The 27,987-nt window shown below is 37.5% G+C and overlaps 1 protein-coding gene across 1 annotated transcript in view; it reads right to left on the bottom strand.

The window, feature by feature from the left end:
* Positions 1–520: 520 nt before the first annotated feature.
* The window catches only part of LOC122806804 (cocaine- and amphetamine-regulated transcript protein-like), a 50,952-nt gene continuing 23,485 nt past the window's right edge, over positions 521–27,987 (bottom strand). The window contains exon 3 of the mRNA XM_044077527.1: positions 521–1,282. Within this exon, the coding sequence (XP_043933462.1) occupies positions 1,175–1,282 (108 nt within the window). The 3' untranslated portion in view covers positions 521–1,174. The remainder of the gene's footprint in view (positions 1,283–27,987) is intronic.

Below are 27,987 nucleotides of genomic sequence, written 5' to 3'. Positions count from 1 at the left end.
ATTACTGTTGTAACTACTACACCAACCCCCAAGTTCCATTAGGCTTATAGGTAATTCCTACACTATCTGGCCGTGTGGGTCATTTTAAGTCTAGCCAATATTCCTCAATGGTGACAATCATACTCTGTGCTTTGTGTCTTTAAGGTAAACACCTTAACCATTATGTGAACCCAAAACCCCGGAAATGGGTATTGCAAAGTGATCACATGAGTTATGATGTGTAAATATGTATGTTTATTACAGAACTGTGCTCTAAAAAGGGTAATTTTCTGTAGTTAAAAATTATATTGTAAAAAAAATATAATTTGTAGTAGTTTTAATAATTAATGTTGAGAGTCCCAGGATATAAATAATAGCTACTCTGATTTATTTTTCAGAATTCCAACCAAACTGCTTGCTATATAATAGATTTTACCATCCATTTTATGTGCACCGTATTTCAATGACCGGTATGATGTTTTTCCATTGTGTGCTTCATTATAAATTCCTTGTGTCTCTCAAAAGAACAGTAATCATCTGCTTATTTGTTGTATTTTATTTATTTATTATTTATTTCAAATGGGCCAGTAGACTGTTTTTTCAACCTATTCCTTTTTTCAACTGTTTGGAGGAATGTGAAGACAGATGCTTATGCACAAATGCCTTAATAGCATACGCAGATATTAAATAATTAAGTGTACAAAAATACAATTTTCATTGTGGTAATTTCCACAGAAAACATTCATATTTCTGTCCCAGTGATTTTAAAAAGTCTAATTTACTTGGTGTTTTAAGATGCTTCCAAATCAGAAGTCACCCATTCAAATAAACTAAGACAGTGGCCCTGTGTCTTACCTCTGTGTTCACATGATTTAACAGCAATCGTGTTGGATCCATATAGACATGTGATAAGCCAACAGTGAAAGCCCACACAGACTGCTTTACAAAACACAAAACATTTTTAATATATAATATATAACATATAATATATATGCATACATATTTATCAGCTAACACACATACAAAAAAAAATACAAAAACCCAATATAATGTTTTCTTAAGAAATTATAGAGACCATCAAAATAACCGAATGGTCATTCAGATGGTAATATGTATCAACTGGTTTTGGTTGCTTGTTCATCTTGATTTCTAAAACCGATGACACTGACTTGAGTTTATCGTCTGGATGTCCCTGTTACAGGCATTTCAGGAGGAAGAAGTTACAGATGGAAGCACGGGGACAATCACAGAGTTTACCAATTCTTGCACCCTTTCTCACCGCACATTGCTCACCGATGTCACACTAAAAAAGAAAAAAAAAGGATGGTGTGAGCTGCTGGTAAATGCTGGTGTGGTTGCACCACTGGTACAAGTGCACACATTCATCCTTATGACTGTATAGATACACACACACACACACACACACACACACACACACACACACACACACACACACACACACACACACACACACACACACACACACACACACACACACACACACAACCAAATGCTCTTTTCAGCATATATAGATGTTGTGTCTCTCACTGAAGACTGCTTTCTTGAGTTAACTGGATTGGGCAACTGTAATGTTAAGATATAGGGCAGAAAAAATACTTTGTAAATGCAAACACTTTAAATGCACAAAGAAAGAAAAAGAAATGCTGCTACACATCTATTACTTACAGGAATATACTAGGCTAAGGACTGCAGGGTTGTTTTGAGTCAAGCCAGGTGAGAATCAAACTCTCTACCTTTTGTTTGTGAGGTAAACATCTTAACCATTTTACCAACCCCCATCCTGTCTGTGGTTTTGAAACTCTTAATATTGCAATGTGAAACACAAAAGTAAAAAAAAAACAATGTTTGGCCAGTCCAGCCTCCTGGATGGTGCCTGTATTGTCTTTATCTGCCAAACTCCTTAAGCCTGCATGACCCTATATGCCTCCTAGTTTGTCTGCTAACGTTCCAAGTGCCTGTTCCTACATACTCAGTTCTTTTCATATTTGCCTTTTGTCAATGGTGGCCATGTCTGAGTAGTATTTTCTTTGGGTTCCTATTAAGTGATCAAAGATGCATTCTTTCAAATGCGCCTTGATCGAACTTAAAAGAACGAAAAGGCAAAATAGCGAAGTGGCTTTTTAGTGAATTCTTTCCCTGGGAAAGAATTCGCTTGGCCACTTCGTTACTTTGCCGTTTTCGGCACTGTAGTGCAATCTCGGAGTTGGTATATTTAAGTAGGGGGGTGTGGGAGATGAAGCCCCCCACTTTATGTATTGTTTTAAAGTTTTTTTTTTTGTTTGCTTTGTTTTGGAACAGCGATTTTTTTCCCTGGGAAAAACAAATCGCTGTTCCGAGTGTTCGGGATGGTAAGCTTTCATTTAAATAGGGTCAATAAATCAGCGTTCGCTTTTTTAAGCGTTCGCTGATTTAATATAGACCCTTTTCTTTTACTAGGCCCTCTCATGTCATTTATTTGATTCCCTTTCATAGCTTTGATTGAAGATTTCATTTGCAATACACTTTCACCTATAAATTTCCCTTCTGAACCCTATATTACATCATTTCCTCTGTCCCCCTTACTATTTAGAGTTTACTCGTGACCAATACTTAGAATGTTCTCAGTTTTGACAAATCCATGAACCATTTTAGTTAAACTTCCTCCTGCTTGTTTTGGAGCCATACTCATCCATTCTGTAACTCATCTTTCACAATTATGTGATGCTGTATGTTTTGCAAACCTGTAGAAGGTCATATAGGACAACATCACTGAGGCATTGTAAGCAAGGCAGAGGTTACCAGGGAGGAAGATGAATGAGAATAGGGATAGACCTTTAAGGCATTCTGTACAGGGCATAGAACTCAGACCATTTAATTCCTTAGGGAGGAGGCACTGTGATATTTCAAGGTGGGTCATATGCTTTGCCAGATATCTGCTGAAGGGGTCATTACATTCAATTATCAGTCTAATATGGGAGGTGTAGAGAGGAATTATAACATCTCTGTATCAGGAAAATATATGTTTGGTAATTAGCTTGGCTAGGTAAAAGGACTTTCTAAGTACTGTACAGGCGTGGTGAGCAAAGCAGAGCTTGTTAATGAATGTGCCTTGGTTCCACCTAGCTAAAATGATTTAGAGGGAGTGTCCTGTATGTGATGGGTACTAAGGTGCTGTTGTTTGTCAAAGGACACAGTGTTACACTTGGACTATAATCATGGCACCGTGTGTTTCCATGTGACAGGCCATCTTGTAGGACCTGAGAATCAGTAGGATAATTGATTATGACTCTTAGCTTGCAGTCATCTGCAAAAATGTTCAGCTACAGATAATTTGCATCAGGTTAAACATCATAAAAAGAGATACCAAATAGGAGGAGATCCAATGCAGAACCCGAGGGAATCCAGCTGATAACATGTTTTTGGTAGGGAGTATGCTTACAGTCTTGATTTGATGGGTTCTATCTTTGAGCCAACTGGCTATCCAGTGGGTTACATATAGATTTACATTTAGTTTAGTTTAGTTATTTTATCTATAATTCTAGAGTGAAGGATTGTGTCAAAAGCTTTAGTTAGATCAAGGTTAGCTTAGCTGAGTGAACTGTTTTTCCTCAAACACAGCCTCAGTGACTTTTTCAAAGCAGTTCCAATATTACTATATAGGATTTACTTTTCACAAATGCAAACTATTTTGATTTAAAGTATTTCTAGCTGCCAGGTCCATGATACAATTCCACTGACTTACAGACAAAGCTAGTAAGGTTTATTAGTCTGTAATATTCTGGATTACTGCTGGGGCTACCTTGTGAAAGACGATGACCACAGCTGTTGTCCAAGCCCTCAGCACAAATGGGATGAGATTGAACAAAATTTGAGAGTGGTCAGGGGGACAGTGTTTTATTTTGACAAGGAAACATCCCAGTGTATCAATAAACCCCATGGATCTATTTTTTTTTACCACCAAGAGGGCTTTTAAAACTTGCTTGGAGGTGATCTTTGGGGGGGCATTTATAGCATAGCATGTGGGTAAGGGTCTGTAAGGGCAGCGAGAAGTTTGAACAAATTTGTCAGCTATTATGTTAGCTATGTCTTCATGATTTGAGTCGGAAGTGCTATGAAACAACTTGATACAATGTTGGGCATTTTTTTCTGAGATTACTAATGTTGAAGAAGAAATTATGGCTGCCCTTGATACTGGTGGCAATTTTCAGTACATTCTTACATTGGTGGATTTAATTTTATTTTTAAGTTCTTTGTTTATTTTTTTAGTACAGTTTTGGAACAGTATTTATTTCTAAGGGTTCAAGTTCTTTCATTTGGTGCATAGTTTGTTTAGACTGGTGGTCCACCAAAGGGATTTGTTCCTAAACTAAATGGTATACTTGTGATGGATTGGGACTGATTTTTGATACAGACATTAAGATAAGCAAAGATGGTCTTTGTGGTGGAGCTGTTCACAGTGTCCTTGATAGGAGGTGAGGAATTTGAATCATTCTGGACTTCAGTCAGTATCAAAAGTTAGCTTTATAGAAATATCTAAAGTCAGCAGGGTTTGTGAGCATACTGGGTTATGTTCTGTTGGTGAAGACTTGACCTGGCCAGTGATCGGTTAAGTATAGATGCTGAGCAGTGTGGTACAATGTTTGTGAAGACTACAACAAGCAAGTTTGTTCTTCTGGTGGGGATTAGCACTACCTAGTCAAGTGAGATGAAAAATAGGACGACTTGTATATATTTATTTGCAGCAGCAAAGGTCTTCCAGTTTATAAATGGGTAGTTGATATCACCAAGAATTATAGTGTTTGGTACAATTGTGAGGGCCTTAATTATTTTTAGATATGGCTCATGGGTAGTGCAGATCATTGAAGGGGTTCTGTAGTTAGCCAGAAGATACTGGGGAGACTTATTTGGAAGTGGAAAAGTTCCAGGTTGTGTATTATATGTCTAGATGTGATGTTGTTGCAGAGGACTCTGGACTTACCACTTTCTATAGCAAAGGCACTATCAGTAGGGGTCTGAGTTACTGGTAGGTATTAAAGAATGGAAAGAAGGTTTTGTTATAAGTGCAACAGAATCAGGTTTCAGCAATGACATAGATGCCAACATTTTCTAAGTACAGGAAAACTTCTAGGGAGGGTGTGTTTTCATTGAGGGCATACCTATATATTTTCCAGATTTAACTTTGAGGTTGGTAGATGTAGCAGGCTGAAGTGGCCTAAAAAGGTACAATGTGGTTGAAAAGCCTTTAAACAATATACAAAAGGTCTGAAAAGACAGGTACAGTAAGTTTTGGACTGCCACTCATTTTCTTCCATGCAGACACATATTGGATTCCCTTGGAATGACATTAAAAGTCAAGCAATTGCTAAAGCCAGTTTTTTATCCCTCTTGTGGCATCAGTTTTGGCAAGGGTAGGACTAGATGCATACCAGACATGAATGCATACTCAAAGAGCTTAACCATGGCTCTCTATATAACCCAAGAGTCTGGATACAAAATTTACAAATGATGTATGATAATTGGTGCTACAGGATTAATATATGAGCTAAGCTTTGAACACTTTGACTGCAGATGCAAGTTCATGATACTGCTATACAAAAAAAATCACAAAATGTACAAGCAGCCATCTAAGTGCTCGTTTGGTAAATACAAGTAAAGCACTAATATACAAAGCATGTCTGATGACAGTGAAGCAGGGGTATGAGGTGCATATCGTAGTATCAAATAATAGTTGCAAATATGTGCTCCTGGTTGCTAGAGGTGTTAACTAATGTATTATCCAATACACGTAAAGAAAGACTAGATAGAGAAAGAAGTTTTGTGTGAAAAGATGCTAGCTCAGTTAATTGCATGAGCAGTTTCTAATCCAAAGTGGGGAACCAAAAGGTCCTCTCAAAAAGTTATGTCCTCAGCTTCAGAACTGTACCAAGGTGCTTTTATTAGCTCTGTACAAAAATCAAAAAGAGATACAAAATTAATATATAGCTAGATCAAGAATATCCACAGCTGCTTTATCTGTTACCAGTGCAGTAACCTTCTCCTATCTTTTTTTCTTGCAACAGTTTCAATACTTGAAAGTAATCCTTCGAAAAGCACTTTAATATCAGTTTCATTCACCTCATCAGTTCTGAACTGCAGTCGCTGTTTTGTTATTCTGGACATTTCAGATAGAAAACTCTTTTTATTTTGTGGGTAAATCTTTTTTTTTTCTTGTCCAAAAACAAAAATCTTTCCAATAAATGGTTAGATTCATGAGTCACATCACAAAAAGTGGGTCCACACAAATTAGTGAATATATTTCAAGAGCCCTAACACCTAAGGGTTCCATCAGTTTGTCCAAAACAAAGTATTTATTTATATTTTTCATTTTTATTCCTACCATGTACCTTTTGTACTACTTTAAACACCGCTCCACCTGTTTCCTCTTTTGGCTGCTGCTGTAGTGCAAGTCCTCTGAGCAGGCTGCCTGCCTACAGTATCCTCTGTGGGGGTTTCGGGCATTGCACTTTGGTTGTCCTTACCATACATCATTCATCTCTTCATCTCTTGTGGTCACATATTCATGGTATCAGAAATGGCTTTTTGCTTCTGAAGTCCTTCCAACAAAGAGGCCCACATTTCCATAATTTCTTTCTCAAGATTTGTGTTACCTGTAGGTTCTCTTGATTAATTAAAGGAATCATAGTGGTGACATCCAGACCTCCTCCATGCAACACAATAACCACCATCTCAACTTGCTGCTAAGATTCTTTCCTTCTACATACCACCACCACCTCCATCATCAGGCTCTGTCCATCACTTTCTTCCTCCTCTGTTGTCTTGGCCCTACATCTGACTAGTAGCAGCCCTTCATCACTTTCTATGAAAAGAATAGGTGTTCTTTACAATTTATTTCATAAATGATAAACAAATATTTATAGCAAAATACACTGCATAAAAAGAAAAGGAAATCAATTTTATATTTACATTATATACAAAAATTAATTCTGGAGAGGAACGAAAAAAAAAATCCAGAGTCAGTTACCTTCCCATTCTTTTTATCTCCTGCAACTGATACTTTCATTTTTAAATATATATATATACATTGTCCCATGTTTTAGAAAATAAAATCTCCCCACCTCTCTATTACTACATTTTTTATACTAACCATAAATAGCTTGTAAATATTTTATCTAAATGATATGTATGTTCAGGATATGAAAAGACTAGGGGTACTTTATGAGAAACATACTTACATTTCATAAAAAAAAAATGAAAACCAGTTCAATTTAAAACATCATAACTAATGCACTCATTCCAACTCTTCCAAGGTTTTCCATAACCAAAACTTAATTTTTGCCACGACGACTTAGTTCCTTCTTCTTAAAATATTTCTTTACAATTAGCTCTCCACATTTGCTGTGCAGAAGAAAAGTAATTTTCTCCATTCTATGAATTTCTTTCAGATTCATAATATATCCAACATCATACTTGATCTCAACGCTCAGTACTTTTTCTAAAACTTCCTTGCTCTCACACATTTTATATAAAAAAAAGCTCTGTAGATTCTTCTTTCCCTCATATATGGGACAACCTTTCCTGTTGTTGTTTGTATAACATAAACCATTTTAAAGGTAACTTATTCAGCCATTAAAAATATTTTCACTCCCATACTCTTCCCCAGTCTCATCCTCCTTTTAGGTATTACTTGAAATCCTTCTGTATCACTGTTGCAGTATTCTTTACTAAAGGGATTTCCTGCCTAGTGTGGCCTACTTTCCAGCCATTATAGCAAAGCCTTAGGATTTTAAGGATATTGTATGTCATACCTATGCTCCCTGCTCACAGCGTAGGGCATAAAGATGATGTATGAATGCACACATCTCAGAACTTCTTTGCAGTCTGAATGCCATCTTCGATCATCAGTGTGAGTGCTCATTCTTTTGCACTGGTTGCCAAACCATTTTCAGAAAAGTGCCACACTGGAGTTTTCTTGTTATCTTGTTTTTATTTTCTTTTTGTTGTGATCCAGAAAGGGAAAATGTCAGTGTGGGAGACAGATTTCCTATAAGGACCATCAAAAGAAGTGTCTGTTTTGCTTGGGTGCTACTCACGACCATACTTCATTCTCGATTTGTCAAGCATTTGTCCTTAATACCCTTCATAGCCACCTTGTCTATCTACCTAGAAAACCAATATCTTAAGTTGTTGTCAGGTGGTGCAATGGAAAAATTATCCCATTGTGAGGGTCAGCCATCTGCCAAGAAGAAGACCAAAAAATCAGGTTGGATTCAGCTGCTGTACCACCTCCCCCATACATCTCTTTCGAGGCTGGTGAAATCCCGGAGGATTTTCCAGTTGTTCCATACGATTCCTCTGCCATGACTGTTTCTGAGGCCAACACAGATCTGGCTTCTTGCACATCCTCAGAGGCTCTGCAGATGTCTATTGTGGATGTTGAGGGGGAACCTAGGCTGATCATGGCCAAGAGACTGAAGGGTGTTCCTCAGATTCTTATTCAGTAGAAGATTCCCACTATGTTGATTGCGTGTTGGCAAGGGTCTGAACCTACTAATGTCTTTAGGGCTAATGTTCCTTTGAAAAAGAAGCAGAAAACAAAACCAATTTTCCCTGCTACAGGGGTTGTTTAATGCACTCATAGCCTTGAAGCCCCCCAGGGAGTTTCTCTTCCTGCCTCCTTTTGGTCATCTGCTCCTCTTAACAGGCCTAGGGAGCAGGATTCTTCTGATGAGGAATTGGACTCAGGGGAGGAGTCCTTGTCATACTCCTCTCAGATTCCTTCTCCATTGGACTATGGTTCTCAGGAGGAAGACTCCAGTAGTCTAAATTCTTCCTCTGAGGAACTTTCTTTTGCGGATAGTATATCTCGTATGATGGACTTTTTTAAATGGGATTGTACTCAGGTTTCTGATGTCCAGAAGAGGTATTATGAACTCCTCCAAATGGAGTCCACTAAGCCCTTTGCTGTTCCTCTGGTCCTTGCTGTCCTGTTTGACACTTTTCAGCAGCATCTCTAGCTCCTGATTCCCAATCTCCAACCCCCCAAAAACCTGACAGGTTTTATAAGGTGCCTGATGAGTGCAAGTTTCTGCACAAATGTCCTTCTGCTCACCCCTCTGTTGTGCATGTCTTTTTTGACAAACCTTCCAAACTATTGCCTTGCACTAAATTGCTTCCTTCTGACCAATGACAGTAGGACCATGGAACAGCTGGGCAAAAAGGTGTATACTGCTACTACCCTGGGCTTTCTGGCTATTAATTATCAGACCCCTATGACCAGGTACATATTGGCTTTTCTTTCTCAGGCCTATCAGGTTATTTCTGACCTTCCTGATTCTGAGGGGAAGGTTTCGTCCCTTTTGTTGTTGGGCTCCTCTACTCAAGTAGCCCATCATTCTATTAAATGTAATTATGATGCAGCTGATGCTTCTTCTAGGGTTGCTGCCTTTGGTTCTCTGTTGAGATGTTATTCTTGGCTTTACCTCCAACCTTTGCCTGATGATATTAAAGCTAAATTAATGGGTTCTCCTCTTGATAATCTTTTTGGTTCTTAAGCTGCTGAGCTTTTTAAGTCCCTTCAGGAAAAGGACATAGTCCTGCTTGAATTGAAACATACTTTTGTTTCCCCTATTCCAAAATTTCAGAGGAAATATCCTTCTAAGCCCGTCTTTGTCCGTCAACAGTCTCATTCTCCTCCCAAAGGTAAAAAGAACTCTAGATGGACCCCCTCCTGCTAAATCTACTCAGACTCCTGCTTTTCACAAGCTACCTTTTCCAGACAAACCATGTTCTGTCTATTTTCTTCATTCCATTCTAGGTCAGGTTCCTTTGTCATTTCCCAACTGGTTACAGATGACTTAGGGCTCTTTGATTCTGTCCATCATTCATTACGGATATGTCATGGTGTGGAAATCCCTTCCTTCCTTTCTAGACATTCCTCAACCTCCTCCGGCACAGCTGCCCTTTTTTCTGGAGGTTCTTCAGGGCCTTTTTTTTTCAAGGCACCATCTAAGAAGTTTCTGCTCCTCAAAGGGGGAAAGGATTTTATTCCAGAATGTATTTGGTTCCCAGGAAATAAGGCACTCTGGAGGCCATTCTGGACCTTTCTTTGCTCAACACCTTTCTGAAGATACCTTCTTTTTAAATGCTGTCCCTTCAGGCTATGTTTCCTATTGCTCTTCCCCAAGGTTTTCTGGTCTCTCTGAATCTCAAGGATGCCTATATTTACAGCCCTATTCATCTCCTTTTCAGGAAATATTTGTTTCTCTTCCTTGCATTTTCAGTTCTCTGCTTTGCCCTTTGGCCTTTCTACTTCCCCAAGGGTCTTCACCAAATGACTTGATCTTGTGATTGCTTTTTGTAGGCTGAGGGGGATTAAAATATTTCCCTACTCAGATGACCTGCTCATTCAGGCTTTCTGTTCAGATACATTGATCCAGCACCTCCACTATGCCATTTGCCTCTTGCAAAGCCTTAAGTTTATGATAAGTTCCCAGAAATCCAGAAATCCTTCCTGGCTTCTTCTCAGGATCATGTTTTTTTTTTTTTTTTTGTGTGTGTGCAGGCTCCAGACAATTCATATGCTGTCTTCCCTGCCACCACCCAAGGCTCTGGCTGTAACTGCATTTTTTTCAATCCACTCTTCCTCAGGTCTCTGTTACACCCTTGGAGTTTCTAAGGGCTCTGTGTTCCATGGCTTGTACTATTCCTATGCTTCATCTAGCCAGACTACATACGAGAAAGCTACAGTGGTTCCTAAAGTCAGTCTGGCTTCAACATGGTCACCCTTTAGACTTTCTAGTCCCTGTTCTTCTGTGTCTCAACCTAGAGCTCTAGTGATGGATTTATCAGCAGTCACTCAACCCAGGGCTTCTTTTTCAGCACCCCAGTCCCCTCTCAAGAACTTTTCTCAGATGCCTCAGATACAGAGTGGGGAGTTTCTTTTGGTTCTCTGAAGGTTCAGGGTCTTTCTCCCATTTGTCAGAGGGAGGACCATATCATCATCAATGAGACATGAGCTATCCTTCTTGCTCTTCAGGCCTTCCATACTCTTTTATTTCCAGGACCTCTCAAAATCTTTAGAAACAATACTACAGTGATGTGGTACATCAGTAAGCAAGGGTGAAAAGGTCTTGCCTTTTGTGCAGACCAGCTCTTCAGGTTTGGGATCTGGCTGTCCAGTATCAAGTGACTCTTCAGGCTGTTTATATTCCTTCAGAACAGAACATTGTGGAAGACATTCTGAGCAGGCCCATGACACAGACTCATGAATGGATGCTTCACAGAGATATGTTTTTGGACATTGTCCATCAGTGGGGTACTCCTTAGGTAGGTCTTTTTGCCTCCCCACTGAACAGACTTCTTCTCTTTTGCACCAGAGTCTCAAGTCCTCTAGCATGGAAGATGGATGTCCTGTTTTTTCTTGGAAGGGGATGTTTCTCTATGCCTTCCCTCCTCTTCCTCCCACACCAAGGGCCCTGCTTAAGATAGAACAGGACTCCACCAAAATCTTGCTAGTAACTTCCTTTTGGCCCAGACAGCATTTGTTCCCTCTTCTTCTGCATCTAGCCAAGAGTAATCACCACTAGTTACCTCACAGGGTGGACCTAGTCACACAAAACAAGGGATCTCTCATCCATTCTCACTTGTCCACTCTTCAGCTGACACTGTGGGTGATAGGGTTTTGATCTCTTTTAGGCACCACTTTTTCTGAGGACGTGCTTTGGGTCCTGCAGGAAGCCAGAAAACCCACTACCAGGAAATCTTATGTTTCTAAATGGAAGAGAGTTTCGGTCTGGTGCCTTGCTAGTAACCAGTATCCATTTTCTGTGGAGGTTTCTCTGATTCTCTCTTATTTGTGTGAATTGCTCCATGCTGGGTTGGCTCACTATTTAGTTAAAGCTCATCTTTCAGCTACTTCTGCTTGTCTGCCACTGGCATCTAATTTGGCCTCTAGGTTTGAGGTCAAACACTTTCCTAAAGGCGTCCTTCCTATTAAGCCTCCCAGGAAGCCTATTACTCCTTCTTGGGACCTTAATTTTGTTCTTGAAAAATTGATTCAGGCTCCTTTTGAGCCTGCAGCTTCAGCTCCATTGCAGCATTGTACATGGAAGACTGTTCTTTTTTTGGCCCTTACTCCAGCTAGGAGGGTTTTTGAACTTCAGGCCCTTATGGCTGTTCCTCCTTTTTTAATTTTTTATAGGGGCAGGGTGTCTCTTTGTACTAATCCTTCTTTTATGCCCAAGGTGGTTAATGAGTTTCCACTTAATCAGTCTATTAATTTTCCCACTTTTTTCCCTTTTCTGCAGTCTACTAGGGAGAAGATTCTTCATACTCTAGATTTGCATAGACAGCTCAGGTATTATTGGATAAGACTAAGGCATTCGCAATTCTGAGCAACTTTTTGTTTCTTTTCATCCTAGATCTCTAGGTTTGGCTGCTTCTAAGCAAACCATTTCTTCATGGATCTCTAAGGCCATTTCTTTTTTATCACTCCTTTCATGGGAAATGTTTTTCTGCCTCTGTAAAGGCTCATTCTGCCAGGACTGTGGCTTCCTCTGGTGCTCTTCTCAAAGGTTTGGATGCCATGTCCATCCTTGAAACTGCTACCTGGACTTCTGACCATAGCTCTAAACATCACAAACTGGATGTAGTTTCCAGGGCTAGAGCTGGCTCTGCCAGGGCTATGCTGCATGAGTTTCTTGAGGGCTCTGCTGGGCATTCCCCCTCCCAAGTTTCCTCTTGAGCTTTTGTACTCTCCCTTTAGTAAAGAATGCTACAACCGTGATATGGAAGGAGGTAGTACAGTTGTGTAAAATGTTAGCGTAACAGTAGATGTCGTTCTCTTCACTGTTGCAGTATTTGCTCCCCCCCACCTCTTTTTCTTTTCTCCTGCCTTCATTTTTTTCCATCTGGATGCACATGTTCTGCCTTCTCTCCTTGGAATGTTGTTCTTTCTGGGGCTTTTCAGTTCACATGTTCCGCCTTCTGTCCTTGGAATGTTGTTCTTTCTGGGGCTATTCAGTTCACATGTTCCGCCTTCTCTCCTTGGAATGTTGTTCTTTCTGGGGCTATTCAGTTCACATGTTCCGCCTTCTCTCCTTGGAATGTTGTTCTTTCTGGGGCTATTCAGTTCACATGTTCTGCCGTCTCTCCTTGGAATGTTGTTCTTTCTGAGGCTATTCAGTTCTGAGGTATGTACATTTGTACATCACCTTTATGCCCTACTCCATGTATGTGTGACATACGACGTCCTTAAAATCCTAAGGCTTTGGTATACTGGCCGGATGTTGGGCTACCCTAGACAGTGAATCCCTTTAGTAAAGAATACTGTAACAGTCAAAAGAAGAACATCTGCTGTTATATTAAAATGTTACACAACTGTACTTTTTGTGTCTTCTTATAAGTTTTCCCACGGACCCACAGTGAAATATTTTCTGAACTTCTTTCATACCACTGATGTCTTTCTCTTGAATATTTTCGATTTCAGTTTTCCATGACAACACTTTCCTGTAATATTCATTCAGCTTCCCCTTTGTCTATTTTTTCTTCTTTCCCAACATGTCCCATCATGATACTTGAAGTTCAACGACTTATCCAGCAAGCTCTGTTATTCCTCCTTTATTTTTCTCAACACCCAAAAACAATGCAACAATGTTTAGAAATAACTCTGTTAAACCCCACCCTCCTTTTATATTTTATGTTATAAAACTCCCGTTTTGACTGGATTTAGCCTTGTATTTAAACTGTATTAAAACAAATTCTCCTTTTTGCTTGGGCACGATATACAACACCATAAGTATGCTAACTTACCTAATATCACTGAATGTAATATATAAAAATTTATTTTAAAATGTTAGCATAACTGCTGTCCATGGTTGAACAATTTCCCTTTAATTTTTCTTATAATTGCTTTGCTATCACTTTCATGCCCCCTCAGTCATAGTCAGGATGTGCAGTTGGTAGATCGGATAATCTAAATTGGCCATAGATGTGATTGTCATTGTGAATGTGAGTGGGTGGTGTGGAAGAACTACCATGGCAGGGCTAGCCACCCGGCAATGTAAACATTGGCTATAGATGATTGCCGACCCCATGTGAAATAATGACAAAAAGGGGTTGTGGATAGATGGATGGATTTACAAGCATTACCTATATTAGCAATTGTCTGAAAACACATCTTCCTCTATATCCCTTCTCATTACTTCTAACTCTTCAGAGAATAATACAATATCAACCTCTGTTCTTATAGTCCCTGTTTTATAACTATAGTGTCTTTTACCACCTGTAAATAATTTTACTTATCAGCCTACATTTACTAATATCACCAGTTACCTTCTTCCTTTTTGTCTTTATATCACAGTTACAGTCCGCTATTACAATTTCCATTTTCACTGTAGCATATTTTAACATTTCCTCAAATAATCCTTTCTTTTAGGTCTATACAGGCATAAATTGCTATCAGTCTTACTTTGTATCTTATCCTTAAATCTAGGAACAGCATCTTCCCTGGAATGCCTACTGTTATATCTTAATACCGATATTTTGGTTTCTTTACCATTATACAGATTCTAGAACATTCTTCTTCCCCAATGTGCATACCACCTCCCTACCCTCTACCTACCTGAATTGTACTTTTCCCTTATTTAAAAGTCTTACATCCAATAAACAAATAATATCTTGCATGCCTTTTCTGCGCCACTGCAGTACCATAAATTGATTAACTTTGTTTTTTTATATATTTGAATTTATATTATGAAAAAGAATCCTTAGCTCCCTCCAAAGGAATGAATGGACCATTTGGACACTGGTATTAGTGACAGTGATTCATATCAAGTGGAACACGAGGAGGGAACCCAGACATCACCGAACCAACCAAAACAAATTTTTGTTCTGACATGGTTATCTTGACTTGTTAACAAGATGGACTATCTCAGAGCAGTGCAATCAGCCTTAAAATGCCAGGTTCCAGGGCACTCCAGTAAATAGCACTGTTGATAGAAAAGTTTGGTAGGATAGGCAGTGGAAGAAGGTAAATGCAGGAACTGTGACTTTTTATTGCACAAATCAACCTTTGCTATACAACTTAAATCTCCTTTGCAGGTCTTCATGTTGCATTAGCTGCCTTTGTCACACACCACTCCTTAGACTTCCATGGTGACACTGCAGAAGCCTTGCTGTGGGATCTGACGGGTATAGACAACAAGAGTGACATAGTGTGGCACACACGCAGTACTGGTTGATTGCCTCAAATAAGGTGGCATTGGACAAGAAGGGAATGTATATTCATTCCTCCCCATCCCATGCAATTTATACATAATGTGTGGGTGCCCCTCAATATATATTCATGCATATATTCATTTTTTTAGGGTAGTCCATTTTATTACAAATCTGATATAATTGTCCAAGAAAACGCTGTTCCATATCCTCGGTATAAAATCCTGCTTGTTGTCCAGGGACACCCTATCTCAATGTACACCCTGCAGCATAATGGTATATGTGCTCACTGCCCAGGGGCACCTATCTCAATGTACACCCTGCAGCATAATGGTATATGTGCTCACTACCCAGGGGCACCCTATTTCAATGTACACCCTGCATCATAATGGTATATGTGCTCACTGCCCAGGGGCACCTATCTCAATGTACACCCTGCAGCATAACGGTATATGTGCTCACTGCCCAGGGGCATCCTATCTCAATGTACACCCTGCAGCATAACGGTATATGTGCTCACTGCCCAGGGGCACCCTATAGCTTACATATGCAATGATGCTCAATATGGTGAAAATTATAGAAAAAAATGAACAATGGAAACATCCATAGGTAGTCACCACAGGAAAAGGAATTTTCTTCAAGGAAGTTTAATTTTTGAGCAGTTTCATCCATAAGGGACTTCATCAGAAAACTGAACAACTGACTAGAAAACAACTTTATAATGCAAACTGACCAATCAGAAATGTGAAACAATAATTAAATTAATTAAACAAATAGTAGACCTAAAAGGTAAAAAAACACTGAATTCACAGCACATAAGTATACCTCAGTACAAAATAACATAATATTAAAAAACAATTATAAAAAGACATTTTATACAAACGGTATCGTTCAGGCCAGGAAACTTATTGGCTTGCATCTTAAGCTGCCACAATGTGCCTTTTTAAAGTAGCTGCTTCTTAAAACAACCCTCCCTAAGATCCACAGATAAATGCTCTATGACAGCAAAACAGAACTTTTTAAAGGAACCGCATGTTAAGGTGTGTCTGTATAAGGCACTGTAGTTTTCTTTGCTCCTGATAGCATACAAGGGTTCTTTAACTCTTTGAGAGAACTTTCTGGTTGTCATGCCGATGTAAAATGTATCACAATGTGAACAGACAGCAGTGTAAATGACACCAGCGATGTTATAACCATAGTTTGCTTTACTTTTAATGCTCATTTAATGCTTTCAATTTCATTAATATAGTCAGACTGATACATAATAATTAGACCACTGCCTTTATCAGCTTTCATGAACCATAAATCAAGTCTATTATTAAGTTCAGCCAATGCTTTCCTTTCTTTGTTGGCAAAAATCATACTGTCAGCTTTACCTTCAGCCATTTTCAAAATGTTCTACTCACACAAATCGTGAAAGGCAGAGATAGTAGCCTATAATGGAAGGTTGAAGCAGCTAGATTTCTTAAAAACACATTCATCATTATATTCAATGTCCTGAAAAGCATAAGCTAAATTACGCTTTCTACAAAACAGTTTAAAATTGAGCAAAGTGTTTTCAACACTTGCTGTTTTACTAGGTTTTTCTAGTGAGATTTACAGAAAACCTTGTTTCTCTAAGAACTATTTCTATTACCTTAGTGCTCATACCAATCATTTGAAAAGAAATATTTCCAGAGGTCAGATGATCCGACTGTCTAGACTGACCACTGACTTTTCCAAATGGATCAATGATATTACATTATTTATCAGTATCCTATGATTTAGGCCTGTTGGTTAAGACTGCTAGAGATTACACAGAATAGAGGCAGTTTCCTCCCATTTTGGTGGGAGATATCCCTCAGAAGAACAATACTGATGTTAAATACAATAGTTCTATTTTGCACATGACTGTTGATGACAGTAGCATTAAAAATATTACACACAGTTGTAAACTTTCCAAGGGAATTCTGATGTATAAACAATGGTGGGTCTCTCCCACAAATTTGTGTGCAAAAAATCATTAATTCCGTGTAATTGAATGCAGTTAACATGGCAGTAGAATCAGTGTCGGAGTTATCCTGGTTACTAGAGTGCTTGATACGATTTTGTAAAATGTCTTGCTATTGTCGCTTTTTTTTCATCAGGCTTTCTGCAGTATTATGAACCCACTTTCTGTTGTCATTGACTAATTAGCTAATGTATTATCTTTAACCATTTTATAATGCAATGTCTATCCATTGTCTTGTGGTACTTTCTTTCAACCACACTGTCTTTTACAATGATATATGAGCTTTTTGTCTAAGGGCACATCTTCAGCCACCCAGCATAACAATGTACATGCTCACTCCTCAGAGAAATCCCCTGTCATTACCCACCCTGTAGCGTAATGATAGATATGGCCATTGTTCAATTCCTTCCTTCCTTCCTTCCTGCCACCTAGCCCATAACAACAGTGTATGTGCTTGCTGTTCAGAAGCACCTCCCGCAGCATAAAATATACAGTATGTCTTTACTCTTCAGGGTTATTTCCCCAATTGCCAGTCAACTCCTAATAATAATATGTACATAGATTTGTATCTATTTATCTAAATATTTACATTTTTTATAATTATGCTTCATATAATTGAACATACAAATGTTTTTAAGAACAAGATTGAACAAAATTAATAAATAAATAAAAATAAATATAAAGTCACATAGCCAAAATCCACGTGCAGGGGTCAAGAGTCTCCTGCACCTCCCATACCACATGTTGCTTATATATGCCCATGCCAAAACTGCATAATAGTGGGGAAAGGGCAAATATTTTTGTGTTTCAGTGAAAGGTAACACCAATGAAGTTTCACAACGTATTTTATGTTGGTGAAAGTTCATTGGCAATGTAAAGGAATATAATCTAGCTATCTATATATATATATATATATATATATAAATATAGACACATCCACACACACATCCACACACACACACATTTATATGGCTCTATTATTTGTTAATGGTAGGTTTGACTGAAACACAAGTGGTCAAAAACATGATTGAAAGTACATTTAGCTGAAAGGCTGTTTTGTAGAAGCCTGTAGAAATCTGTAGATGGTATTTCCCAGTGAGATTTGTTAGGGATGTAGTTTAGAAGATTTTATGTGGATTGGCAATGCTCACTATCATATTGTAACCCTCCCCCACTAATTTGTAGATGTTTGTGTTTGCACACCAGCGCTGATTTACTCTGTATGATGTTTTTTTTCTTTTCTCCTCTGGTGTGCAGCCATGGAGTTGGAATATATAAGTAAGCGATGAGTCTGTCACTTGGGGATGCAGGATGAACTTGCTCCCCTGCTTAAAAAAAAAAAAAACAACTTTTTTTTATGAAATATACGTTGTGTCGAATGTTTTCAGTGAACTTACTTTTCAGTTTTTTTTTTTTTTACTGGGAAAGTCTGACTTGGAATGAGCCAATTTTCAGCAGAAGCCTGGGGAGAAACATTCCAGATGCATGCCTTTGTAATGTGGGAGGAAACTGAAGCACCCAGAGGAAACCCACACAAAGACAGGGAGGACATCCAGACTCCACACAGAAGGCTCCCCAGCCGAGAATTGAACCAGAGAACCTCTTGCTGTGAGGTAACAATGAAACCTACTGCATCACTGCTCCATCCAGTGATGAGTTATTTGTATTTATGTTTTTTCTTTCAGTCAAATGTACCTTCTATGAAATAATATAGAACCATATATGTGTGTGTGTGTGTGTGTGTGTGTGTGTGTGTGTGTGTGTGTGTGTCTATATATATATATATATAGATATAGATATATACACACACACAAAAAAAAAACTTGGAATGGCGATATCAGCTAGGAAGTCAGCAGAAATAACCTGTAAACCAATAATACCACACAAAACAATTAGTGCTTTCATTCCTATTATACGGAATTTGTTCAGAAGATATTTTAGTTCAAATGCTGGATTATGAACTGTAGATGCAGTTTGATTAATATTTCCCTACAGATGAAGTGCAGGACAACTTTATTCTTACCATGGTATTACCTTTTGTCCATGGTTCTGTGACTGTGAAATCAGTATATTTAAGTAAGGGGGTATATGGAAAGTACCTGGGAAGTGCTGGTGTGCACTTGTTTTGGTTTACTATTTCTTATGGTGCTAGACTTGAAATTTCTTTGGTTAATGCTTATGTTTTTCTTTGGATTTTATGACATTGGTTTTATTGTGCTTTCATGTATCCAAAAATGTGTGATGTTAAATTGTACACCATAAATATTTTAAGTGTTTTAGTATGAGTTCTGAAGCTATGCACATCTTATATAGTTCATATAATGGCAGACACAATGGGCACTCATTGTTTAGAGCAACCATTTTGAAACAGTAAGGTCAGCCTCCCTGAAGAAGTTCAGATTTGCTTCAGAAGAGGCCAAATCAATAGGTTCATAGGTAATTACTGAGCTATTGATCTGTTCTTTATAAGCCTTACTGCGTGTACCCAATATAATACTAGAGAAACCCAAAATAAAGGATCTTGACAAAACTCGAGATCTTGGTTAGCAACAACTCTCCATATCTAGTAGGGTCATAGGTAAATCCCTCGTAGGAATTTATGGTTTCCCATCCAGTCATCCAGACTATGCTTAAACAGGGTCATAGAGGGGCTCTTTTAGCCTATTCCAGAGGATTGACAACCTCTGAGAGATATATCTGTTTCTTCGGCATGGCCAATTTATGATGCAGGCCAGGTTAAGGTCCCTGGAGTGAGTGACCCATGTCCCATTTGACTTGTGGATGTGCAGCATTTCTAATAGGTTTGGATCTGAGATTGCTCTTTAGGCCAGGCACAAGTCTCCTCTAAGTAGTCTGTACACTGCTGAGTACAGCAACAGTGACTTCAGTCTGCCAATGTATGACATGTGCTGGAGACCCTGAATTTTCTTAGTTAGAAATCTCTGAGGTCTCTCAAGTTGCTGCAGGTGCCTGGTAAGGTACATACCAAAGGGAACATTGTACTCAATTATTTGCCTGATGAAGGTCGAGTACAGGGGAGTTATGACCTCTTTTGCTCTCGAGGCAATGCCTTTACTAATGAGGTGTGTGATGTAGAATGCTTTCCTTACCACAGTAGACACATGGTAGTCAAAGTTTAGGCTACAGTCAACTTGCGTTCCCAAGTCTCTCACTACTGAGTTGTTACTTAGGGTATTATTATTATTTATATGATGGTCTACAGGGATATCGTTTTTACTGAAGGGGATGATGATGCATTTTTTACAACTGAGTTTTAGTCCACAGCTTTGGCACCAGTCACTGGTTTTTGTAAGTTCCTCTTGAAGTATACTAACATTGTTTGGGGATTCAATGATTGCACCTAATTTGCAGTCATTAGCAAACTTAGTCAACCCAGCAACTCTGTTTTGGCCTGAACTTCTGAGAAGTATATTCCAAACAAAAGGGGGCCCAGCACTGACCCCTGTGGAACTCCACTGGTGACAGATCTGCTGGTTGAGGAAAAGTCCCTAACTTTGACTGAGCGTGATCTGTCATTGAGCCAGTTAGCGATCCACCTGATGACATAAGGGTTGATATTCAGTTGGGAGAGTTTATCAGTGATGCCTGAATGTGAGATTGTGTCGAAGGCCTTGGCTAAGTCAAGGTATGCTGTATGCACAGATTTGCCTTTGTCTATAGCCATGGTAATGTTTTCAAAGAAGTCCACTAAGTTTAACAGGCATGACCTACCTTTGACAAAACCAAACTGTGTCAGATGAAGGGTTTGGAGATCACCTATATCCTTATTTATAAGGTCCATGATAATTAATTCCATGGCTTTACAGATAAGGCTGGTTAAGCTTATGGGTCTGTAGTTCCCAGGGTTTGTTGCTGTACTCCCTTTATGAAGGGGGTGACAGTTTCTGTTTCTCATTCAGCAGGGACAAAACCAGTACCCAGGCTGTGGTTGAAGAGTGTACCTAATGGAGTTGCTAACTCATGTTTTACACCATTTAAAATGCAGCCTGGGATGCCACCTGGTCCCATAGAGGCTGTGTTTTTGGCCTTGGAGAGAACATTAATGACTTTCTCTTTGGAGATGCAAGGTGGGAAGATGTAGAAGGAATGCTTTGTGTAATGTTTGGAGGGACAGGGTGGAGAAATTTTTACCAAGCCTGTCAGCTAATAGGTTAGCTGTTTTTGCAGTATCAGTGTGTGTGATGCCATCCACAGCTAGTTCAGCACAAGTCTGCATCCTACCTTTTAGGTTATGAATATAGCTGAAGAATGCCTTATGGTTATCTTTAGCCATGGTTGCTAAATTTTTTTCGAAGTTACCGTTAGAGGGTTTTAGAAGTTGTCTCTGTGTTGTGAACTTATAACCTTCTCTGTATCTGTTTTATAAGTGGATAAGCATAGTACTAGTTAATGAATATCTGAGTCTCCTGCAAGAATCATAGCGCTTATCTGAATCCAGAATAAATCTCAACAGAATTCGGGAAAAATCCAGGGAATTTTAGAATATTAGTGCTGTTAACCAGATATGTCGATAGAATCAGAGAATGTGAATTAATATACATTTTTTGGAGTAAAAGAAGTCTGTAATTCTAATTATTGTCATTATTTATTAAGTGAAATTTACCAACTTTTAAGCAAAAGTTACCAATTTGTGGAGGGATTAAGATAGACAGAGCTAAAAATTGAGTCAAATCTGGGGACATTCAGAAAAGTACGGACAACTGAGTGACAAGCTACAAATTACTAGTAACAGAAAGTCAAATCAAGATTATTTAAAATGAATGTGTGATTTTTAAGGGGAGAGGATATTCTGTTTTTTTACAGTAAAGAAACAACATTTTAAGTATTTTTTGGATATCCAGAGGCTATAATTCCCCAGTGTAGTTTGTAGGAAGCTGAATTTGAGTAAGCTTGAAATTCCATACCGTGTTGGATATGGCATATATTTCCTGTGTGTCAAAATGTTTTTATGCATCATTTAATTAAACCTGTACTTGAAGCAGAGACAATTGTCTGATGAACCAGTATCTAAAGATTCACTGGGCATACACTTCAGCAGCACATTTAAGAGGCTTTAGTAACTATACATTTCAGCAGTGGATTCCAATGACATTTGTAGGTACTAGATGACCTTTTTAGCTGTGAAATGGCACATCATTGCACCAGCAGGTGAGAACAGTTAGAAACAGTGACCACTGACCATTGCTGTCTAACTGCTAGGTAGCTTCACTCACTCATTCACATGTGCCCATGCACCTTTCTAGTTATGTTTGGATTTATGCACAGATGTCTGTGCTTCACTTCTTTAATCACTGTATGATTCATTTTATTTCTGCAAGGTGCTACAAATATGGCAGAGGGAATTTATTTACAAGGTGCTTGTTCTTTTCTCATGGTTGTGTGACCATAGAGTTAGTATATATAAGTAAGTGGAGTTTGGAAGTGAAGCCACACAGAGAGGGAAAATTATTTTTTAATCAAAATGGCAGTGTTTATTCACTGACAGCGGTTTCACTGACAACTGCCTTCAGTAAAATAAATGCTACAAATGTTAACAAGAGTAATCATTTTGGTGGCACTTGCAAGAACTAAAAGCTTATCAAAGCTATAACTGGTGAATTGTGCTGGAAACTATCATTAGATTAGCTGTGATTAGATCACTATTTCTAGACCACTTGTGATTAGATAAACTGATAGCTAATCCCATGAATAGAATCCCTATATGCTTACATACATACATGTGTGTGTGCTGTTATGTAATGTATTTGACTGAACAATGCAATAATCTTCAGAGACTGCAACTATGGAAAATATCAGAATTCCTTTGCATAAGAATGAGATTGAGGTAATACGCAATGTTCTCCAGTATTTAAAAAGTCAAAATACCATTTTGGAAGAATTTCTAAATTTTTTTGAGGCCAAACTCTTTTGTTGAAGTATATGCACAGACTGCTTTGTAAATTATAAAATGTATATGTATGTATGTAAAATGATTGGAATTATATACAAGTTGTATTTTTTTAAGGGCAGCAATGCCACTATTACACTTTGAAGTTAAATGCCAAGAGATGGGATAGTTGTGCTTTGACAGCAGCTGATCAAACATAATATTGTTCAAGTATTTCTTTAAGGCAAGAGTCAAATATTTTATTAAAAAGGCATGCAAATCTGACATTCAGGTAACTGAGATTGTCCAGCTGCCTGGCAGTTTGACAAAGGAAGGAAAAGCCATTCCAGTGATGAATGCTAAAACGTTCAGGATGTTACAGCTTTTTACTATGTGAGTGATGTATCTGTGTTACAGGTGACCTGTATAAAATGTTATGATTTTGAAATGCTACTAATGAATGAGATTTTCCTTGATTATGCAAATAGTAAAATTAACTATGATAATCGTTGTAGATAAAGCGCTGTTATACTTCAAATTTAAAGTAATTTGTAGACACAAATTGTATACTTTAGCAATTAAATGTAACATGTAACATAGTATAAGGGCCCATGTAATTGCTAAATACATTTCAACACTGTCAAATGAGGCCGATTATATTTCTGCCTTGTCAGTGTCTGTCTTGAAGACAATGGCTGAATGATAACTGATTTTAACACCATGGGTAAAACTGATTTTAAAACAAAGGGTAAAAAGATGGCAGAATTTGAGAACTAAACTTACAAAGTATGAAAAGGTGAAATGTGTGAATCAGCCACAAAAGTTTAATTATATCTGCTGCAGGGTGATGTTATGAGGTTAGTATAATTAAACACAAGGTAAATGTCCTTTAAATCTGGTATGACCATAATTTTTCTAAGTCCAGCGATATGCTGCAATAGTTTAGTTTTCTTCTGTAAAGGTGAGCCATTAGTAATAGAAATGGGGATGGCTAAATAAACGGCAGTTGGCTGAAATAATAAAACAGAAGCAGTATGCAAGCAATAATGTTCAGCAGGGTGCATGTTGTTGTGGATGTAACACATGCCCAGGGCTGATTTGAGACCTGATACCACAAGCAAAGGGCCCCTACACCTATAAAAGGACATTATTTCCACAATAACAAATAGCTTAGAAGATTGGAGGGCATTATTGTCCTTTGAGAATGAGCTATTCATTAATTATTTTGTATGTGTTTTTTTAATATATTTTGATGTGAAACAGCTCCTTTATACATTGTTTTAAAACTTGCTTTAGAATATGTAATTGTTTTAGGATCAAGTGTTTTGCATCCAAAATATAAGTTATGTTAGTAATGTTTACACACACACACACACACACACACACACACACACACACACACACACACACACACACACACACACACACACACATATCTGTATCTATACTTCTATATCCATATCTATATCTATACGTATGAGTGCTGGATATTTTGTTGTGTATTTTTGTATTTGAGATCTGAGCATCACCTTTTTCTAATCTGTACACTTTGATGGTGAGATTTTATGCATACATATAAATATAAATATATATATATATATATATATATATATATATATATGTGTATAAAATGCATGTGGAAATATATATATATATATATATATATGCATGCAATGTACTCAAGTGTCTTCCTTTCTGATTATTAAAAAAAAACAGTAAGTTCACTACACTGTCCAATACAGGCTATGGTACCTCTATCCTGACACCCTGCTTTGTGACATTTAGAGGTGCCTGTTACTACACAGAGCACATTGACATCACATGCTATGACATCAAAGAGGAGTCTATTTTCACTGCTGTCGTGCTTGCAGATGTGTTTGACTCTAATTTATATTTACATTTTTCTTTGGTTAAATATGATGCTGAATGTCATGGTGTTGTATAATAAGATATCACTACAAGCTGGGTAGATTTTTTCCTCTAGATAAAAAAGGCAGATATGATAAGCAAAACTTTTTTATGTTAATATTGGCAGATATGTAGCAATGTTATGAGACAAAAGTAACGTTCTGCCTGCTTAATATTCTACAGTATTTACATGGCTGAGTAAAGTAATTTTTGAATAACGTAGGGAGGTGATGTTATAGTTTTGTAGAATATGGGGCATTAGATTTTACTGTTCCTAAAGATGGCATTGTTTTATGTCTGGGTTTTTGAAAATCACCCTCCGTTTGAAATGGTCCGTCAGTACATGTGATGAAGGTTGTGTATATGTAGAAGGCTGTTACATGTCACTTTTGATGACTGCTTATTTGAGAAAGCGAGTCTGAAGGCAGTGCTTACAAAATATGATTATGCCTTTCAGATGAATTACTGGATAAGATCGTCAAACAAGTTATTAAAGTTTGGGGGACATGGTAGTCCTTTTAGGAAAGAGTCTGACAGGAACACAAAACCGAGGAGATGAGAGTGTGAAAGATTTGGGACTGGAAAAAGAAATGGAATACAACAGTAAGGAAAGCATGATTATATCTGTTATACAAAAAACCTGTCATGCCTTTTGCAGCAATTATATGAGCAAAGTTTTAGGGGAGAAGCTCTTGTTTGTTTTTAAAAGAGGTAGGAATATGAAAAACTATTTTGAAAACAAAGGTATATTATCTACACAGTTAGACAAGAAAGAGAAAAAACAAAGAGTAGGACAACTAAGTGTGGAAGCTGTATGCAATGCAAATTTATATATATATATATATATATATATATATATATATATATATAGTGAAGAATTAAAAAGAACGTGAATATATGAACACTAATATGATATCATTAATAAAAAATGCATTGGACATATATGCTGACGTTTGCTTGGCTTCAAAAAAATGTAATCCTCACCCTGGGAAAAAATAAGTCGTATAGATCCAAGGGGAAGGAATTGGGAGTCAAAAGTGAAATTCCAAGAGCTGTTTTGGTAGCTGAAATTAAACGCAAATTCCTCCCTGGGGCTCAATGACCAGTTATCATTACATTGTGTTGCAAAATTAATTTTGTGGTTTATTTTACATGTAAATTTTAATAATGCTGTGTGTGTGAATAAATAAGAAAGACTGTTCTAGTATGCAATATTTAAACAGGTATTTTACTGGATTTGTAAGTGCATATTTATTTGGTTTTGCATGTCATTTTAAATGAAATAATTAATATGGTTGTCATGTGGCCTACTATTTTAGTATTAAAAGAAATATCTGTGGAATATGTTTTAGCTCTAAGAAAGTCCCTGGTTTGATCCCATATGGGTGAAAGGTCTAAACTGAGTTCTTTTTTTAATAAATTATTTATAAAAGTACCAATATTGGACATGTTTCATTCATTTCAGAGACTGAATGATACTGCACCAATATAATTTGTGATTATGATGTGTTTCAGGACATTTGACCTTTTTCTATAGTTGTACAATTGTGGAGGTAGACCATTACATTTTGGGCGAATATGGGAATTTGAGACTAGAAGAATATAGGACTGCCTCTTATTTTTTTTTTGACAGTATTCATACTTATCTGCTTTCATCATTTGTATTTTATTATATACTTTGAGAAGTTTGGGACTGTGTCTTTGTTTTCTGTCTTTTGCCATGGATCTGCTTCTCAATTAACTGTGGATATAGCCTATGTGACTTAAGGCAAATATAGCCTCATCATTAATTAAAATTTTATTTCTTCTGATATTCCATACATTACTAAAATGTGTTTATTTATTTATTGATTAATTTGATTGATAAGAATTTCTTATAAAACTGGAAATTGCCTCACTACTCTTTTGCAATACAACCTACTCATTCTATTGTTTGTCATTCACTCTTCCATTTTCCTTTGCTTGATTCTATTTAAATTGTGCATCAATTCTAGTATTAAATAAATCAAGTATTTTCAATTTTTTATTTAAAATTTGTCTTAGCATGCTCTTTCCTTACAGCCTACTGTTAGAAATTTCTGTTTGCATAATTATAAACACAGTTTCCTTGCTGTTGCTCTTTGTTTGCCTCAGACTAAGCAACTCATTTAACCAGGCAGTGTTCCTGGTTCTCCTATGAAAACTGTCCTCTACACCACTGAACAACCTGGTTAAGAACATATATAAATTAAAAGAAATGAGTTATTAGTTGTGAAAAACAGAAAGAGTCAATGTGTTAATTGTATAAGATTACCTTGACGAGTCAAAGTATTCCTAACATTGTATAACAGATGTGATGTTGAATTTCTTTCTTTCTGTGCATATATTGTAAATATGTAAAATTAATTAAAATATTCTTAAAAAAATCAACAGCAGAAGCTATTATGCTTGGGAACCAGATTTTTTCTGTTAACTGTATTATTACATAGCTTTCACTGTTTCTCTTCCAGAAGAGAGTTCACATACAATACCAAAAGGAACTAGGCTAAAAGAATAATTCAACAGGCTCTACTATGAAATGCTGACTTCCTGAAAATTGAAATTCCAATGGGATGAAAAAATTGCCAAAATACAAAAGGGTTAGAAACTCCTTTTTTCTTGTTTTTTGCAGGGGGCAAGCACCCTTTTTGTCCTGAACTTGTATACCAACTCCATGGTCTCACCAACTTGAAGGAAGAAATCTCCCTAAGGAAGTGAATCATTACCAGCACACAATTAAAAATCATGCTGGCACTGATTTCCTGTGGGGGAAAAGCATTCGGTGTTGTGCTGGAGCATATGTGGGGAAGCCAATTCAGTTTGATTTACATTTCCATTGTAGTATAAATCCTATTCCATCTCCAGCAAATTAACATAGGGCATTAAAGTGTTTTGCCAACAAAAATTCCTTTGGGAAAACCACAGTGTATCGATGATTCATTTAAAATTGCAGACTGTGAAAGATGTGCCTCGAGACTCCCCAATAAATATA

Source organism: Protopterus annectens, chromosome 7.part0, assembly GCF_019279795.1.
Source record: "Protopterus annectens isolate FY-2018-M chromosome 7.part0, PAN1.0, whole genome shotgun sequence".
Lineage (NCBI taxonomy): Eukaryota > Metazoa > Chordata > Ceratodontiformes > Protopteridae > Protopterus > Protopterus annectens.
Note: the sequence above shows the minus strand (reverse complement) of the source record. Positions and strands in the feature narration are given on the sequence as shown.